Source organism: Dermacentor silvarum, chromosome 1, assembly GCF_013339745.2.
Source record: "Dermacentor silvarum isolate Dsil-2018 chromosome 1, BIME_Dsil_1.4, whole genome shotgun sequence".
Lineage (NCBI taxonomy): Eukaryota > Metazoa > Arthropoda > Arachnida > Ixodida > Ixodidae > Dermacentor > Dermacentor silvarum.
Window position 1 is genome coordinate 317738361 of NC_051154.1, and position 17636 is coordinate 317755996.

The 17636-nt window shown below is 45.1% G+C and overlaps 1 protein-coding gene across 1 annotated transcript; it reads left to right on the forward strand.

Moving 5' to 3' along the window:
• The first annotated feature begins 7192 nt into the window (after positions 1-7192).
• On the forward strand, positions 7193-8424 carry LOC125943193 (gastrula zinc finger protein XlCGF7.1-like). The gene is made up of 2 exons (XM_049661763.1): positions 7193-7999; positions 8203-8424. Exons 1-2 carry the CDS (start codon positions 7334-7336, stop codon positions 8422-8424), a joined length of 888 nt encoding a protein of 295 aa, XP_049517720.1. The 5' UTR covers positions 7193-7333.
• Positions 8425-17636: the final 9212 nt, after the last annotated feature.

The window sequence follows — 17636 nt, forward strand, 5'->3', positions numbered from 1 at the left end:
TGGCATAGGGCATCAGGTGATCGACGCCAACTATAATCCAGCTGTTTCCACATCCGCTGTATGGGAGTGGGCCAGAGGTCAATGCCTACGCGGTCGAGCAGGACACGATAGCGGCTGTAGTGGGCCAGTAGGGTGCAGTGGGGGAGTTTTGCTTTGTTGGCAGGCGATGCATGATCGAACGTACTGCTGGAAAAACCGATACATTTCACGTCAGTAATATCATTGACGCAGGCTCATGAAGGTTTTTAGGACGTTGGCGTGGGCACTTTGAGGGTCGGCGTGGAAGTACGTGCACATATCGGAGCGCATGTGACGAGGGATAGCCAGAAGCCATTTCCGACCGTGAGGCATATAGTTGCGGCGGTATAGGGGGTTGTCTCGCATGGCAAAGTGGACTGCTTGACGGTGTAGCGTCCACGTTGAAGGAATGACCAATGGGCCGGCAAGGTAATCAAGCAGCAGGGCAAGCGATGGGTCCTTGCGTTGCTCGGAGGGCATGTCAATAGCGGTCAGTAGTGACGGGTCTGAGGTCGGAGAAGGAATGGAAAGAGAAGCCACATCAGGTGTCATCGGCGAGCGGGAGAGTTCGTCAGCGTCGGAATGCTTTCGACAAGAGCAGTACACGACACGAATGTCAAATTCCTGCAAGCGAAGCACCTAGCGGCTGAGGCGGCCCAACGGGTCTTTCAAGGAGGAGAGCCAACAAAGGGTGTGATGGTCAGTGGTAATGCTGAAAGGACAGCCGTAGAGATAAGGATCAAACTTGCCCAATGCCCAAATGATGGCTAAGCATTCCTTCTCTGTAACGGTGTAATTCATCTCAGCGTTTTTAAGGGCACGGCTGGCATAAGCCACGATGTATTCTTCATTCGTGGCTTTCCGTTGGGCCAAGACAGCACCAAGGCCGACACCACTGGTGTCGGTGTGAACCTCTGTCGGTGCAGTTGGGTCATAACGGCGAAGAATCGACGAAGTCAGCAACTCGCTTAACTTGACAAAGGCTTCATCGCATGCTGATGAACACGCGGAAATGCCTTTGCTTGCGGTAAGCAGCTTCGTCAAGGGTGCGATGATAAAGGTGAAGTTCCGGACGAAGCGTTGAAAATAAGAGCACAGGCCTATGAAACTTCGCAGGGCATTGATAGATGCGGGCTTTGGAAACTCGGCGACTGTGTGAAGCTTGTCGGGATCAGGAAGGATGCCGTCTTTCGAGACGTGACCCAAGACTTAATTTTCGGGCAGTGAAACGAAACTTCTTGAGGTTGAGCTGTAGGCCAGCTGAAGTGGGACAGGTCGGATGTCATGCAGACGGGCGAGATGTGTCGGGAAATCCTGTGAGAAAACAACTATGTCATCCAGGTAACATAAGCAAGTCTTCCACTTGTGTCCGCGAAGGATGGTATCAATCATGCGCTCAAAAGTAGTGGGACCATTGCAGAGCCCGAAAGGCATAACATTAAACTCGTACAGGCCATCGGGGGTGATGAAAACTGTCTTTGGGCGGTCAGCCTCAGCCATGGGAACCTGCTAATAGCCAGAGTGGACATCTAAAGATGAGAAGTATTCGGCACCTTGCAGACAGTCAAGAGCATCCTCGCTCCGAGCACGTCTTTTCTCGTAATCCTGTTAAGGCAGCGATAATCAATACAAAACCGAATGGTGCCATAATTTTTGCGCACTAGAATGACAGCTGACGACCAAGAGCTTTGAGAAGGCTGAATGACGCCGCACTGCAGCATGTCGTCCACTTGTTCTATGATAACTTCGCGCTCTTCTGCGGAAGCGCGATACGCACGCTGTTGCAAGGGGGCATAGGAACCGGTGTCGATAGTATGAGAGACACTTGTCGTGCGACCCAAGGATGGTTCGTTGTAGTCGAACGAAGAAACGAACTTGTTCAGTAGAGTAAGAAGTTGGGTGCGATGAGACGGCGGAAGGTCTGCGGCGATGGCGTTGGGAAGTTATGGCGTCTAGATGTAAATGGTTGGCGCCATCATGAACGTCAAGGTCTTCAATACACGTGACAGCTTGCAGAAATCCTGAGGTCTCACCGCGCAGTATGGTCACTAGATACCAGTGCGGCTTACAGTTGGGTATCAAAGTGGATTCAGACCTAACAGTGAGGACAGCGAACAGGAGGAATAAGTCCTGTCGGAGAGCAAGCAAGTCAGATGGCGTAAACGCCACAGTTGAGTCTGGCACGGCAGCACACGACAAGGTTACAAGCACCAATGTCTCCGGAGGTAGATCAGTATCATCATCAACGAAGACTTTGCAAACAGTGAGATCGGCGCCGACCAATGGCGAGTCACTTAGTGGTGAAAGAGCCACTTGCGCCTGAGAACAATCAATGATGGCACTATGACGTGACAGGAAGTCCCACCCAAGGATGAGATCATGATAACAGGATGGCAACACAAAAAACTCGGATGTACAAAACGTCTTGGATGACTACACGGGCGGTGCATACAGCTGTAGGATGAATACGTTGTGCGCTAGCAGTGCAGAGTGCCATGCCAGATGAAGAGGTCGTGACTTTTTTCAGCTTGCGACAAAGATTTGCATGGATGACGGAAGCAGCGGCCCCGGTATCGATAAGCGCTTGAGCGGATGCTCCCTCGACATGGATGTCAATGACATTCTGCGGTGAAAATTGAGGCCTTAGAAAGTTCAATGAGCTTGCAGTTCTTGCCTCTGGAACTGCGCTAATCAGTTTCCCTTAGCAGTAGGTGGCCGACGACGCATAGGTGACAGCGACCGTCGACGTGCAGAAGGAGAACGGCGACTACCTGAACGGCGGTCGCTATCGAAGGGTCTCAGCGGCGAGTCCGGGGCATCTCGGCAGCGTATCTCAGCGGCATGTTGTGGCGCGTAGGAAAACTGTTTGAAGGCCTCATGGTGAGGGGACATGTTACGACGACAAAAGTGCACAATGTGACCAGCAGTGAAACAGGCAAAGCAAATAGGCCTGTTGTCTGGCGTGCGCTATGTGTCGGCTTGACGAAGAAGCTGGGGTGACAGCCGTGGAATGGGAGCAGGGTGAACCCAGTGCGTTGGTGGTGGGACGGAATATGACGGTGGGGGTGGCCGTGCGACAGCAGCAGCATAGTTGAGCGGCAGAGGTGTGACCCGCGACGGGTAGTCGGCATAAGAGAGTGGTGCCATCGGAGATGCGAATAGCAGCGGGTAGTCAAATTAAGAGAGCGGTGCTGTCACAGGAGCTGGCGGGTAAACGGGGATAATAGCGTCAGATATTTGGGCATAGATGGCTTGTTGCACGGCCGGAGTCAGTGTTGGGGCAGGCTCCTGGCTGTGAGGGAGCAGCGACAGCTGGCGGGCCACTTCCTCACGAATCAAATCCTTGAGCTGAAGGACGAGAGCAGAAGGATCGGTGTAGCCAGCGGCAACTGCAATGACCGGGACCGAGTGAGCCTGTGGGACGTTTTGGCGGGCTCGTTGGCGGCGCAATTCGTCGAAACTCTGACACAGGCTGAAGAGAACGGCGACGCTGGTTGGACTCTTGGCCAGCAGCATTTGAAATGCGTCGTCCTCAATACCCTTCAGAATATGGTGGATTTTGTCGTCCTCTGCCATCGTAGGATTAACACAGCTGCAGAGATCCAAGATATCTTCAATATAGCGGGGAAAAGTCTCGCCCGGTTGCTGTGCTCGCTGGCGTAGACGCTGTTCAGCACGTAGCTTGTGGGCAGCGGGGCGTCCAAACACTTCAGTGAAATGTGTCTTGAATGCGGACCAACTCGAAATGTCAGATTCGTGATTCTTAAACCATAGGCTTGCGACGTCAGCAAGGTAAAAGATGACGTTAGTGAGTTTAGACTGGTCATCCCACTTATTGTGAGCGCTTACACGTTCACAGGAGGACAGCCAGTCTTCGACGTCATGTTCTCCAGTCCTGCTAAAGATGGCTGGTTTGCGCTGACAGAGAACACCGGCGCAAGTGACAGGGGCAGCCATGGGTACAATCGGTGCATAGGTCGCGTCGGTCATGGTGTCGGTGGGCAACGTATGATTGCGGAGCTCCAGGGTGAATTGAGGGATTCCAGCACCTCCACCAAATGTAATGATGTTTAATTCAAGGTGAGAAGCAGCAGATAAACAGCAGCCTAGCAGCAGCGAACAGCCCGAGCTCTCTTGCAAATCACAGTACAGGTCGTCGTCTCTGAGCTGCTATCAGAAACATGAGGCACGTCTGCTTCATTACACTTGTTATTCATCGACATCTGCTGCATTAGTGGATGCCAGCCATTGCTTCTGCTCACACGTGTATAGCGCGTGATCTACTCATCGACGCTTTCGCCCAAAGTCCAGCCGAACTTTGGCGGCACTCGGTAGTATGGCCAGGAACCCGCAGGAGCCCTTGACGCATCAAAGTCCTGTGTGTCTGTCACATGCCTGTCTTTTTTGAATTACGTCCCTGTCTTTTTTGAATTGCGCTAAGGCTTAGCCAATATGAGGAAACTGTACAAACTAGCCCAAGAATCAGCCCTGTTGAACTTCGTTGCAAAGCGCTTTTTGTTTTTTTGCAATTGCACTGGGAACACTGAACGATCTCTGCTACCACTCTTGCTAATGGTGCCGTGACTTAGATTGCTCTCGTAACTTCTGTGTTGAAGGCTGCACAATTGAATGAAAACATAGACATAGTCACAAGGGGTAACACTTGCCAAGATTGTGTACAAATTTCTGTTGGCAAACGAGTTCAGTGGAAATCACTAAAGGCACAGAAAGCTTTGTGAAAGAAAATTTTGCATTAACTGGAGAGTAGCACAAATCTACAAATGAAAACCATTCGGATTTTTTTTGGGAAAAAAACTTTGCAGTCGAAAAATTCATCCTGGTTTCAGGATCAAGCGCAAGGACCAACGCCTGCCTTGGGTTGGGCCAATTTGACATTTAAAAAAATTTCTATACAGATTACTGTAGATTTCTTTTTGTTGTAATGTATTATGTGTGCAATTCTTAGGTGAAAAATATCAAGGTTGTCAGCGAGATATTGTAATGAGGAAGGAAAAAGTTGGAATACGTTTACTATGATTAGTCATTAGGGAGTAGTAGATACTCCCTAAATAAACGTTATCCCCGTAACAATATATGATGCACCGTTAATGCAGTGTGCAGTTCCTTCTGAATGGAAAACTTCTCGAATTGTACTTATACTAAAGTTAGATCAACCTTAAGAGGGATGCGAGGCTGAAAATTGACTTTTGAACCATTGCATGGATATTTATAAAGTTTTTAGGTTTAGGTATGTTCTTGTTTTAAGTAAATAATCTAAATTTCATCAATACAGATGAAATAGAAAAGTTATGGCTGTCATATGGACCAATTAGGCATGCCATCTTAGGTAAACTATCATTCTAGAAACAATGTAGACTTGGTGATTGTTTTTGTGAGATACCTTCAAGGGTGTTTGGGATAAGACCAGTCGCATGTTTTTCATTACATTTCTTAACGATGTCATCACTTTGAGGTTATGTTCAATTTTTTTTTATTAATTTTTGTGTTAATAAATATTTATAAATGTAAAAAGTACCTCATCTTGTTCCTGACAAAATTTCAGCCCAGAAACTACGCTGAAAGCAGGTTTTGGCGAATAAGTTTGGAAATGATAGCTATCCTAAAGGTTTTGTTCGGCCAAAAAGTGCAAACTGAGAAAAATGTGCTCAAAGCTTTCAGAACACGCCATTTAATTAGGACCAAAAAGAATGTGCCCTGCTCCATATGTTGGACCTTCCTCTTCAATTTGAACCTGCTCTGTGGCAATTGCTTGAAGTCCGACGTCACTTTTTTCCACCATTAGAGCAGTCCAGCGCCTTTGTGTGTGCTCGCAGACAAGGGTGCCACAGCCAGAATGTGGCTTTATTTTTTACTTTACTGTCTACTATACTCTCGATGTAAGGTCTCCCATGATTAAAACACGCGAAAAACCTTCTAATGTGGCCATTCATTCCATGTTCGGTTTCTTGCCCTCTCTGTGGCCACGTCTTGAATACAGTGTTCATGGGCACTCTTCACACTGTACCTAATGATGTTTCTGCCTATTAGTACCTCGGGGTAATGCTCAGGGAACACATGAGCTGGAACAAGTACATTGAAAACATTTGTGAGAGCACTCTGAAAACTTTATGGGACCTTCGTCACAAACTTTGAGCAGCCCCATACAGGTAAAGCTTAAAGCATTCACTATGCTGGTCAGACCTCTCCTCACATATGCATCAGCTTCATGGTAACCCTAGGAAAAAAATTGCTGAATGAAAATGAGTATAGTGAATAGCAGTTAGTTTCATCTGCAATTACTAAAGATCTTATATTGTGTTGTAGATGCTAGGTTCATCTGCAATCGCTACAGAATTAACGTAAAGTGTGTCGTAGATGCCGAGTACTCATCACCAGTCAAAACGCACCAGACTAAAACTCTTGTATTTAATATAGCACGACAACATTCATCATTATGAAACCACCTTAGCTGTTTCCATTTCTTGTGTGAACACTCGTCAAAACCACAGAAGAATGATACAGGAGCTACATGCCATGAAGGACATATATAGCTATTAATAATTTTTATTAGGCAAAGGATGGAATGAATTACCTAGGAGCGTTGTTTCAAGTAGAAAAGTGGACATGTTCATGAGTTGGATTGTTTACTATGCAATTTTTTTTCCAGTATTTGTGTTCTTTTGTTCCTTGATGTTTGCATTTTCTGTATATTTACTCTGGCCTAGACTCGAGCAAGTCGGCAGTATTTATAAATTTCAAAAATGTAACAGTCTATCACAACACAAAATATGCTGAATCCTAGTTCTAGACGAAATGCTGGTCAATTCGGTCACCAGGCCCATGATGGTATTACTGAATGTTTCGTGTGTCACACTTGCTTGCAACAGAAGCTTGCACTAATACTGTACTCCTAGTCCCCTCACTATGATGCTGAACAGGTTTTAAGCAAGATTATGTTTTTACTTCACAGTGAAGCAAACAAAAATATATTGGGCAAATCACAATGGTTGTCCTGCGTTACTCTAATCTGATCTTAAATTATCACAAGACATTGAATGAAAAAGCTGATCTTTAGCACTAGAGTATGTTCTTTCATTCCTTCAACATTTCGTAATTACATTTTCATATTAAGGTGAAAAGCATTACTATCCTGTCTTGTTTTCTTGATGCAGCATTGAGGTTGGACTGCTCGCCACCGCTAGGACTCAAGCAACGCCTGCAACCTACACAACAAGAGGGCATTTGAGTGCCCATTCTTCCCCCAAGAGCTCCAAACATTAATCTGAAGCAACATCTGCATATCTACACAGGAGAGATGGATAATCATTGCCCCTTATGCCCTCAGAGCTTCTCACAGAAGTGTAATCTGAACCGACATCAGCGTACCCACACAGTCAAGAAGCCATTTCAGTGCCCTTCATGCTCTCGGACCTTTTTGGCGAAGTCAGCACTGAAGGTTCACCTGCGCGTCCACACAGGCGATAAGCCGTTTCTGTGCCCTCTTTGCTCTCGAAGCTTCTCACAAAAAGGAAATCTGAACCACCACCAGCGCACCTGCCACACAGACGAGAGGCCATTTCAGTGCCCTTCATGCCCCGCGAGCTTCTCGGACCGGAGCACACTCAAAAATCACGTGCGGACCCACACAGGCGAGAAGCCATTTCAGTGCCCTTCATGTCCTGGGAGCTTCTCGGACAAGTCCACATTGAGAAATCACGTGCGGACCCACACAGGTGAAAAGCCATTCCAGTGCCCTGCATGCCCTATGACCTTTTCGGTGAAGTCCTCACTGAATAAGCACAAGCACACCCACACAGGCGAGAGGCCGTTTCATTGCCCTGCATGCCCTTATAGCTCCTCGCGAAAGAGTCATGTGAACCAACACCTGCGCATCCACACAGGCGAGAAGCCATTTGAGTGCCCTTCATGCCCTCGGAAGTTTGCTCTGAGAGCAACTTTAAGAAATCACATGCGCATCCATGTGAGGCCATTTCAGTGCCCTTCATGTGCGGAAAGTTTACAAACGAAGACTGAACTTAAAAATCACGTGCACGACCACACAGTCAAGAAGCCATTTGAGTGCCCTTCATGCTCTCGGACCTTTTTGGCGAAGTCAGCACTGAAGGTTCACCTGCGCGTCCACACAGGGGATAAGCCGTTTCTGTGCCCTCTTTGCTCTCGAAGCTTCTCGCAAAAAGGAAATCTGAACCACCACCAGCGCACCTGCCATACAGACGAGAGGCCATTTCAGTGCCCTTCATGCCCCGCGAGCTTCTCGGACCGGAGCACACTCAAAAATCACGTGCGGACCCACACAGGCGAGAAGCCATTTCAGTGCCCTTCATGTCCTTGGAGCTTCTCGGACAAGTCCACATTGAGAAATCACGTGCGGACCCACACAGGTGAAAAGCCATTCCAGTGCCCTGCATGCCCTATGACCTTTTCGGTGAAGTCCTCACTGAATAAGCACCTGCACACCCACACAGGCGAGAGGCCGTTTCATTGCCCTGCATGCCCTTATAGCTCCTCACGAAAGAGTCATGTGAACCAACACCTGCGCACCCACACAGGCAAGATGCCATTTCAGTGCCCTTCATGTGCAAAAAGTTAAAATCACGTGCACAACCACACAGTCGAGAAGCCATTTCAGTGCCCTTCGTGCCCTCAGCAATTCTTCACCAAGTCAGCACTGAACGTTCACATGCACGTCCACACAGGCCAGAGGCCATTTCTGTGCCCTCTGTTCCAAGAGCTTCTCACAGAAAGGCGATCTCAACCGACACCAGCGCATCCACGCAAGGGGGATTCCAGTTCAGTAAACTTCATGCCCTCGAGGCTTTTTGTGAAAGTCCACGCTGTAGGTTTGCCTGTGTTTCCAATAATGTGAGAGGCTGTTTCAGTGCTTTTTGTACTTTGAAATAAGCTCGGTAATGTGCATGTCCCCAAGCCAGTGGACACGAGAAATCGTAAAGGTCAGGCGGTGCATCTTTTGCCAAAACAGTTTACTTTCTCACTTGCGGCAGAGTAGTGCTAATTTGTGATACATCATTATTTTTTTGTTTTGTTTTTCTTAGTTATTTTTTTTCATGAAACCCCACTTAGCGTTTGTCTGTCTGGTTCCCTGTCCCCCGTGTCATTTTCGCACTTCAACTCTACTCCTGGATTACCAATTAATTTTCTCCCAATTTTTGCTTAGCGTTTTGTGCAAGACTCTTAATTTTCTTGCCTGTAGAGTCTATACATGTGCGAGTCTTTGGAGGTCTTTTCATTATTATGATGTTTAAGCTTTTTTTTGTCTTGCATATAAGCACTTCTTTGCTGCATTCAAGTATTTAGCTGCTAATTGGGAAATCAGGTGTGTAAGTCTGTTTCGGCACAATAAAATACTTTTGTGAATTGGTATTGTTAATTGTTATTTCAATGCTTGCACTAATAGCATTTATTCTTTCAATTAATTAGCATTTTATTGTGCTGAATGCTTCAAGATAATTAAAGTGATGGCACATGTAAGGTTGTTTTTTGCCATTTAATGCACTTATGACTGATTTTGTTCAGCAATTGAAAGTATTATGCATGTACTGTTATTGGTGTGCATTTTTGGTTTCTACTATGGTTCAGCTATAGTTTTGGTGATACTGAATGCACTGGTGCGACATTTTTTTTCTCTGGTAAAGATCCATGCAGACCTTGAGAACCTTCAAAATTGCTTAATAATAAAACCTTGTTCTCGTGGATTCAAAGTGCTTTAATTTTTTTGCATCTTTAGTCCTTTTAGTGTCCGTTCGTTTTTTTCTCAGATATTATAAAACAAACAGTAGTTTCTATTAGGTTATTTGGAAGGGAAAAAATGGCACGGATAATGGCAGATGCACTCTTGGTGTGGTCCTGGCATTCATATCTTAGTTTTCTATGTCTCGTTCTGACGCACATGCTTTCGCAGTAGCACCGCCTTGTCGGAGTAAAAAAAAAGAAGCCTTCTATAAACCCACAAATAGTTTCCAGCAGAACGTACTGACACGGACGGAAAGGGATGACGACACACTCTGTACTAGCAACTGAACGTTTATTCTATTCAACTAAATGTTTTGTCCCTTTCTGTCCGTGTCAGTACGTTCCACTGGAAACCATTTGTGCTATGTGCAACCAACGAGCACAGGCAAACAATTCTGAACTTCTATAAACGTATGACAAATGGGCAGAAACACACAGGAGTGGTGGCCTTGTGCTTACGGTTGAAATATTTTGTGGGCAATTATCGCGGACCAGGATTCACCCCTTCCATCTCGGATGTACGCTGCGTGCTGTGCAACGACCTCCACGAAGAAGCGCATTCTACAGCACGCTAACAAAAACCCACTCAAAGAAGACCCAGAGAGATGAGCAAATATGCTTCAAGAAACATCCAAAAGATGGCAGAACTACCTCACATCTTGCCAACTTCGTTACTGCGAACATCCGACTGGAGTGGAGATCGCACGGGTATGTCAGTGACATGGTGGGACAGAAACAAACATACCAGTAGATCAGTGACACTGCAAAAAAAAAAATTAAATACCTAAATTGTCACTTGGTGAACTATAGCTTTGTAGGGACACCTTGAGTATTCAAGGGGTATTGGTGTTTGGTACCACCACAGACCCCGAGCTCCCACTCCCAAGCCATAATCCGCACTGGGATGATAGATTGAGAGGTTGAGGGTTAGAAACTGCGAACGCTGGCGGTAGAGGTCCTTGTGAATTCTTGGTTAATAGAAGAAACGCAAAACACTAAAACTTTTCGTGTTGTAGATCAAATTTTCCCGAAGTTTTTTGCCTCACTTGTACGAATAAACTATTTGATGACCAGATCTGTTGCTTCACTGTCTGCAATCATAGAAAATTGCTTATATGAGCGTCAAAATGACATACTACAGGCCTGCAAGCGCTGGCAAAAAATGGATTGTAAGTCGAGACGTAATTGGGTAATGACAGCAGTTTACAGGTCCTACGGCACACATAGGGTGATGACTGCTGATCTCGAGGATGACGGTCACATTTTGAGGGAGGTGAAATGCAAAGCACCCGCGTGTTGTACGATGTCAATGCACATTGAAGAACCCGAAGTTGTCGAAATTATTCCGAAGCCCCCCACTATATAGCCCTTAAGAACCTGAGCTGCTTCACAAAATATGCACACAAAACGCGTTTCAATCAATCGATGCAATGCGAACTGGTCCCATAAAATTCCACAGGAGTAATTATTTGAGCTGATAAAACATTGTTTTCATGATAAAGATTTATTTTTTGACGCTCGCATAAAGTGCGCCATACCCGAAACGGGCTCACTTTCACTTCAGTGGTAAAGATGCAGCCGATGTGAGGCTGGCGATGCGCTCATTTTAATGCGTGCCTTACCGTGCCTCTCTTAATGGCGCGCTGTGGGGTCACATTTACGCCACCGGTATTCACATCTCCCCATTCTAGCCACCCTAGTAAGGGAGAAAGCAGGGAAGAAATGTCGCTTGCGGAGGCTAGACAGGGCAAGTGGAGAGAGGGTCTATGTTGGCGGTGACGCTCGCCTCCAGATATCATGGGTTGGCGAGGCACTGAAATAATAAATTATTGGGTTTTACCTGCCAAAACTACGATCTGATTATGCGGCATGCCGTAGTGGGGGACTTCAGAATATTTGACCACCTGGGGTTCGTTAACGCACTGAAATATTTCTATCTCTGCTATTAATGAACCATCCTGAAAAATTTGGGCGGTAGAACGTTTCCTAGAGGGCACATAACTTCCAGCTTTCTAATAGGCATTCTAACAGGCATACTAATTAGGCGAGGTCTGAAGCGGCAAAGGGTAAAAGAGACATGTAAGGAGCATTTATGGATTAGCGGCACATGGCAAGGCAAAAGACGTGGCTGGGAGTGGCTTACCTATGGACAGGTAGCAATAGCAGAGAAAAAAGGAATTGGTTGATTTCATTAGAAGCGATATTAATGAGTTCAAGAAATCGGGCCAGGTAATATTAATGGCAGATATGAACGTGTACACATGGACGGTTTAGACGGATATACTGATTACAACGGTTCTCTAGTGCTGGATATGTGTGATGAAGAGAACCTTATAGTAGTTAAGAAGGAGAATAAGTGTCCATTCATGGACAGGTAACGTGGCAATGTGGAAACAGGCAGTCATGTATCAACTATGCCTTAGTCTCGAAAATGGTCTACGAACAACTAGACCAAACGATAATCGTCGAAAATGGAAAAAATAGCCTGGGTAGCGATCATAAACGTTTAACATTAAAGTTTGGGAGAGATACCAATGCAAAACATGAACCAATTGCATCAAAATTTCTAAACATGAATGAAGAGCAAATAACACATCACAAAAAACAGAGTTTCTAAGAAAATTGAGGCTTTTCCTACAGCAGTTTGGGAATATAAGGAACTGGTAGACGTTATGCAGCAGGAATTAAGGCAGACACATAAAAAAAAATGTTGGAATGGAAAGAGGAAACCACGTAAGTGGTGGAACAAGGAAATAAAACAAGCTATAGAAGAGCGTAAGCAGGCGTCTAGGGATCATCGAGAAGCCCAAAAGTTGGGATTACATGAAGAAGAGGCTCTCCTTAGATGGAATACATACCGAGAAAAGAAAAGGGTTGCGAGTGAGCTTGTGCAAGAGAAAATAAATGCGCAAGTGAATGTTGGGTGCATAATATTCGAAAAGGATACAAAGGCGCCCCAAAAAGATTCTGGAACCACATAAAAGCACTCTGGAACTCCAACGAAAAACTCGCAAACGACTATAAGGGATGAAGACTGCAACATCTTCGAAGGAGACGATGCGCTGCAGTACATCACAGACGTTATTAGGGATAACTGCGGCATGAAAGAAAGTAGTTCAGACAACAGATCCCGCAACAGCAGAGAGGCCAGAGAGATCAAAACTTAGCATAAAAAGCTTTTATTGGAAAAAGGCAGCAGACAATGTCTCGAATAACACGGCAGCAGGACCCGATGAAATCCCAATACAGTTAATCAAAAACTTCGGTCCAAAGAGCAAGTGATCCCAACGAAGAGAATTCCAGTTGAATGGCGTGAAAGATGAACCTCATCTAAAAGCGCAAAAGAGATAAGGATACGACAAGCTCGTACAGGCCAGTTACAGTAACATCGGTGATATCTAGGGGGTGTTGAAAATTAAGCTTTACAGAATTTTTAAAAATTGCCTGTGGTAGGTAGCATAATTCTCATCATTGAGCTGGGTTATTCGAAGAGGCGGACATTAGTAGCACTAGAAATGAAAACACATATTCAACGAACTAACAAAAATTGACTAATGAACTTCTTAGTTAATTAATTTACATACTGCAACTTACAAATTGTAGCCGGTGAGTTTGCAAGATGCATCCACTTGAAATGAATTTCCAGGATGACACCACTTTCTCGAGATATTATTTCCCAAGTGGGTGATGAAATACATGGGCGTTCCAGTTACTTTTGTGCTTCAATGTATAAAACAGCATTCTGGTAAAAAAGTAAGTGGAACAACAGTGCATTTTTACGGAGAGTTTGATGGCGCACGTCTCGAAACTGGTGTCATTCTGGAAATTCATTCCAAGTGGATGCGTCTCACAAGCTCACCGGCTACAATTTGTAAACTGCAATGTGTGTCAGAAAGTAATTAACTAAGAAGTTAATTTGTGAATTTTTTTCATTAGTTGAATGTGTGTTTCGATGTCTCGTGCTACTAATGTCCGCCTCATCGAATAACCCAGCTTTAATGATGAGAATTATGCTACCTGCCACAGGCGATTTCTAAAAATTTCTAAAAAGATGCTTAGAGGATATGTTTATACTAACTCAGTGCATAGAGGTTTCAGTAGGTCAGAATAGACATTTATCGATAGCATTTCTAGATATTAAAGGAGCCTATGAAAACGTAGACAGGGAATTGTTATGGGATATTCTTAAGCACGAAGGCATAGATAACGATTTCGTGGAGCTGCTAAGGGAGATATATAGAGACGACCAAGTACAAGTTGTATGGGAAGGTCGAAAAGGTAATGAAATGGTGGGAAGTCACCGAGGACTGAAGCAAGGATGTCCTCTGTCTCCATTGTTGTTCACGCTTATTGTTAAGGGCATAGAAAGACTGGAAAACAGCAAATTAGGTTTTGATGCATCCTACACACGTATTGGACAAATGCAGCATCAGAAAGTCCCCAGACTGATGTATGCGGACGACATAGCGCTACTATCGGACAATACAAGAGATTTACAGACACTTGCGAATATCTGTGGCAACGCAGCGACAAACATATGCCTAAAGTTTAGCACAGAGATATCGGGAATTATGATCTTTAATGAACATATGAGTGACTACGTAGTGTCAATTCAACAGCAAGTCATACCCATAGCCCAGCAATATAAGTACCTTGGCTTATACATAATCGAAGGGAAGACTTATTCAAGCACCCACCAAGATAATCTGAAAATAAAGGGGAAACAGAATGCAGCAATAATGAAGCACAGAGCACTGTGGGGCCACAATAAGTATGAGGTGGTGCGTGGAATCTGGAAAGGAGTAATGATGCCAGCTCCAATGTTTGCAAATTCCATTCTATGCTTGAAATTGGATACTATCTTGTCGGAGTTGGAAGTTAACCGAAGATCAGTAGGCTGGTTGGCTCTGGGATGCCACGGTAAAACCACCAATTAAGCAGTGCAAGGTGACATGGGGTGGGCATCTTTTGAAGCCAGAGAAGCACAGAGCAGAATTAGTTTTGAAGAATGACTCGGAAACATGGATGAAAATAAATGGGCAGCTAAAGTGCAAAAGTATCTGTATCTGAAAAGCGTGGACACAGAATGGAGGAAGAGGTCAAGAAAGTTGGCAACCAAGTACAGGATAATTCAAACTGTAAATAGACAACCAGGAGTCATCAGAACGAAAGTATAAGAAATAGAGACAATAAATTGGATGCAAAGAATGGAAACAAAAAGGACAATGGATATTTACGAGAATGAGAATAAATAAATTAGAAGGCAAAATCTGTACGATAACACAAAGGGCAGTGCCTTGTTATTTGAGGCTCGAGCCGGTTGCCTAAGGACCACATCATACCGAAGCAAATATTTAGAACTAGATGAGGCATGTGTATGCTGCAGCAAAGATCCGGAGACCACTCAACACATCCTAATGGAATGTGAAGGGATTCACCAAGTGAGAACAGTAGGTAACATACACCTTCCAGAACCGCTTGGGTTTAAGTGGACAGAAGCATCAACTGGTCAGCAGTTGAGATCAGCAAAAGACGATTAGAGTACTGGTGGAAAAAAAAAAGCAGGGAAGAGATTGATATGATCCAATTTGATCTCTTAGTCACAGGTAGAGGTACACGGCAGATATTGAGGAAAAAAAAAAGATTAATGAAATGTATCCAAAAATGCTAGATAAAACACATGTATAGCATACCTGATTAAATCAAGCAGGCTAGGTAATTATTTGTCACCGCCCCGTTTCAAAGGGGATGCCATTAAATCCTCATCATCTAATAACCAAAATTTGCTATGCAGAAAGCGTCCAAGGTAATTATCTAAATAAGCTATTGCTATGATACTGGTTACTAGCGCGAACACAGCAAGCGGGAAAAATTTGGGACATGACAGAACACTAGACTTCAACTGACAAATTTTATTCGGCTAACATGCAATGAAGCCACCAGATGCTCAAATATAAGCGCAGACAAATGCACAGACGAATGTGCCACAAAGGAGATAACCAAATGTGCAACTAAGTGGATAACCACCCACAACGAGCCATTACAAATCATTGATGACAAGCTTCTTCTCAAGGTACAACACTTCTTTGTCATCAACAGCGTTTAAAATACAAAACGCCTCAAATATTTCCCAACTGCCTGAGCACATGCGTGTTATGAAAACACGTGGAGCAAATACATTTTCGGCAGTGGTCAGCCAAGTGCAAGGAAGTTGCATATAACCTCCTTGGCCAAGTGGCCAGCGGCTGCTAAAGCGCTTACAGCGGTCCAACGCTCCATAAGCCAATCATTTGGGCATCTGCCCGTTTGGTCTATATATAGCACTTTCCACAAGAAACTGGAATCTTGTAGACCAGATTGCAGTTTACAAAGCTGTGACAAGCTTCTTTGTGAAGGCACCTTTTTTTTTTCCGGCGTTGTTTACCGAACGGTACATTCTTGCGAACTTTGTGGTGCTGAAAAAACACCACCACCGCACATGTTCGCCACTTTTTTTTAGGCGATGGGACACCCCGTGTATGTATGGCCCAGCCACGGGCACCCACCGGGGCGTGCGTAATTGCACCTTGCGGCTACTGGGTCAGTTTTTACCTCTTTTATGAGGCTCTCATTGACCGACAACAAGCTGCCTTCGGGATACCCGGCCCCACGTAAACGGCTCGCTTGCTGCTGAACGCTGCAGGAAACCTGGTGCTTGAGAAGAACCTTGTCATAAATTATTTGTAATGGCTCGTTGTGGGCACTTATCCGTTTCATTGCACATATGGTTATCTCCTTTGTGGCACATTCATCTATGCGTCTGACTGCATTTATTTGAACATCTGGTGCCTTAATTTGCATGTTTCTGAATAGAATTTGTTATATGAAGTCTAACGCTCTGTCCTGCCTCAACTTTTTCCGCTTGCTTTGTTTGCGATAGTAACCATACGTCACAGCAACTGCATCAACACCAGCTAGCCCAACTGTCCTCGTTAATTAAATAAGCTAATAATTGTTATTCTGCTGAATGGTCCGTGGACCACTCAACTGCAACGGATGTACTCAAAAAATATATTGCTTTAAACTTTATGAGAAATGCATGAATATGTTGTGCAATGTTGACGAGTAAAAACAGATTGTCATGAAGCAATCAATGATGGCAGTTTGGTTCATCCCAAGTTTCCTATACTGATTGTCAGAGAGGAACACGGCCGATCGCACACACCACACCGAAAGAGTCATTAACGATGTGCGTCTCGAAGTAATCGCTAGCGCAGCAGATAAGCAGGACGCAGCAGATAAGCTGCTGGCGGTGCCATTCGCTGTCTGAAATTCTCGGGGTTTTCACGTTTGACCCCAATTTTGAACACCTGGGGTACTGTGCACCGAATGCACGGTACACGGGCGTTTTTGCATTTCACTTTCATCGAAATGCGGCTGTGGCCGAGATTTGATCCCGCACCTTCGGGCATAGTAGTGCAACACCGTAGCCACAACACCACGATAGCGGGTACAATTCGTTGCTCGTCAGCGACGTGATGCTCGACCACAGAATTTTCTCCGTCGTGTGAACCCAGCCTAAACGAGCAGATAGTTTTATTGGGCGGCTAAGAAAACGTTGCGTGTCACCGCCCATGCGGTGACAAATTTAGTCACGAGGTTGGAATAAAATCATAATGGAATAACTTGCAGCGCCCCAGGGCCGCTTTTTTGTAGTGATGCCTTCCGCTCGATCCTATGCCAGTCTATCATCCACCACTCACGGCCGGCTGATACGGCTGAGAATGCGAGCGGAACGTCACTCTGACCACTGACGAAGCGTGAAAAGGCATTAGAATCGGAAAAGGCATCGCTACAAAATAGCACCC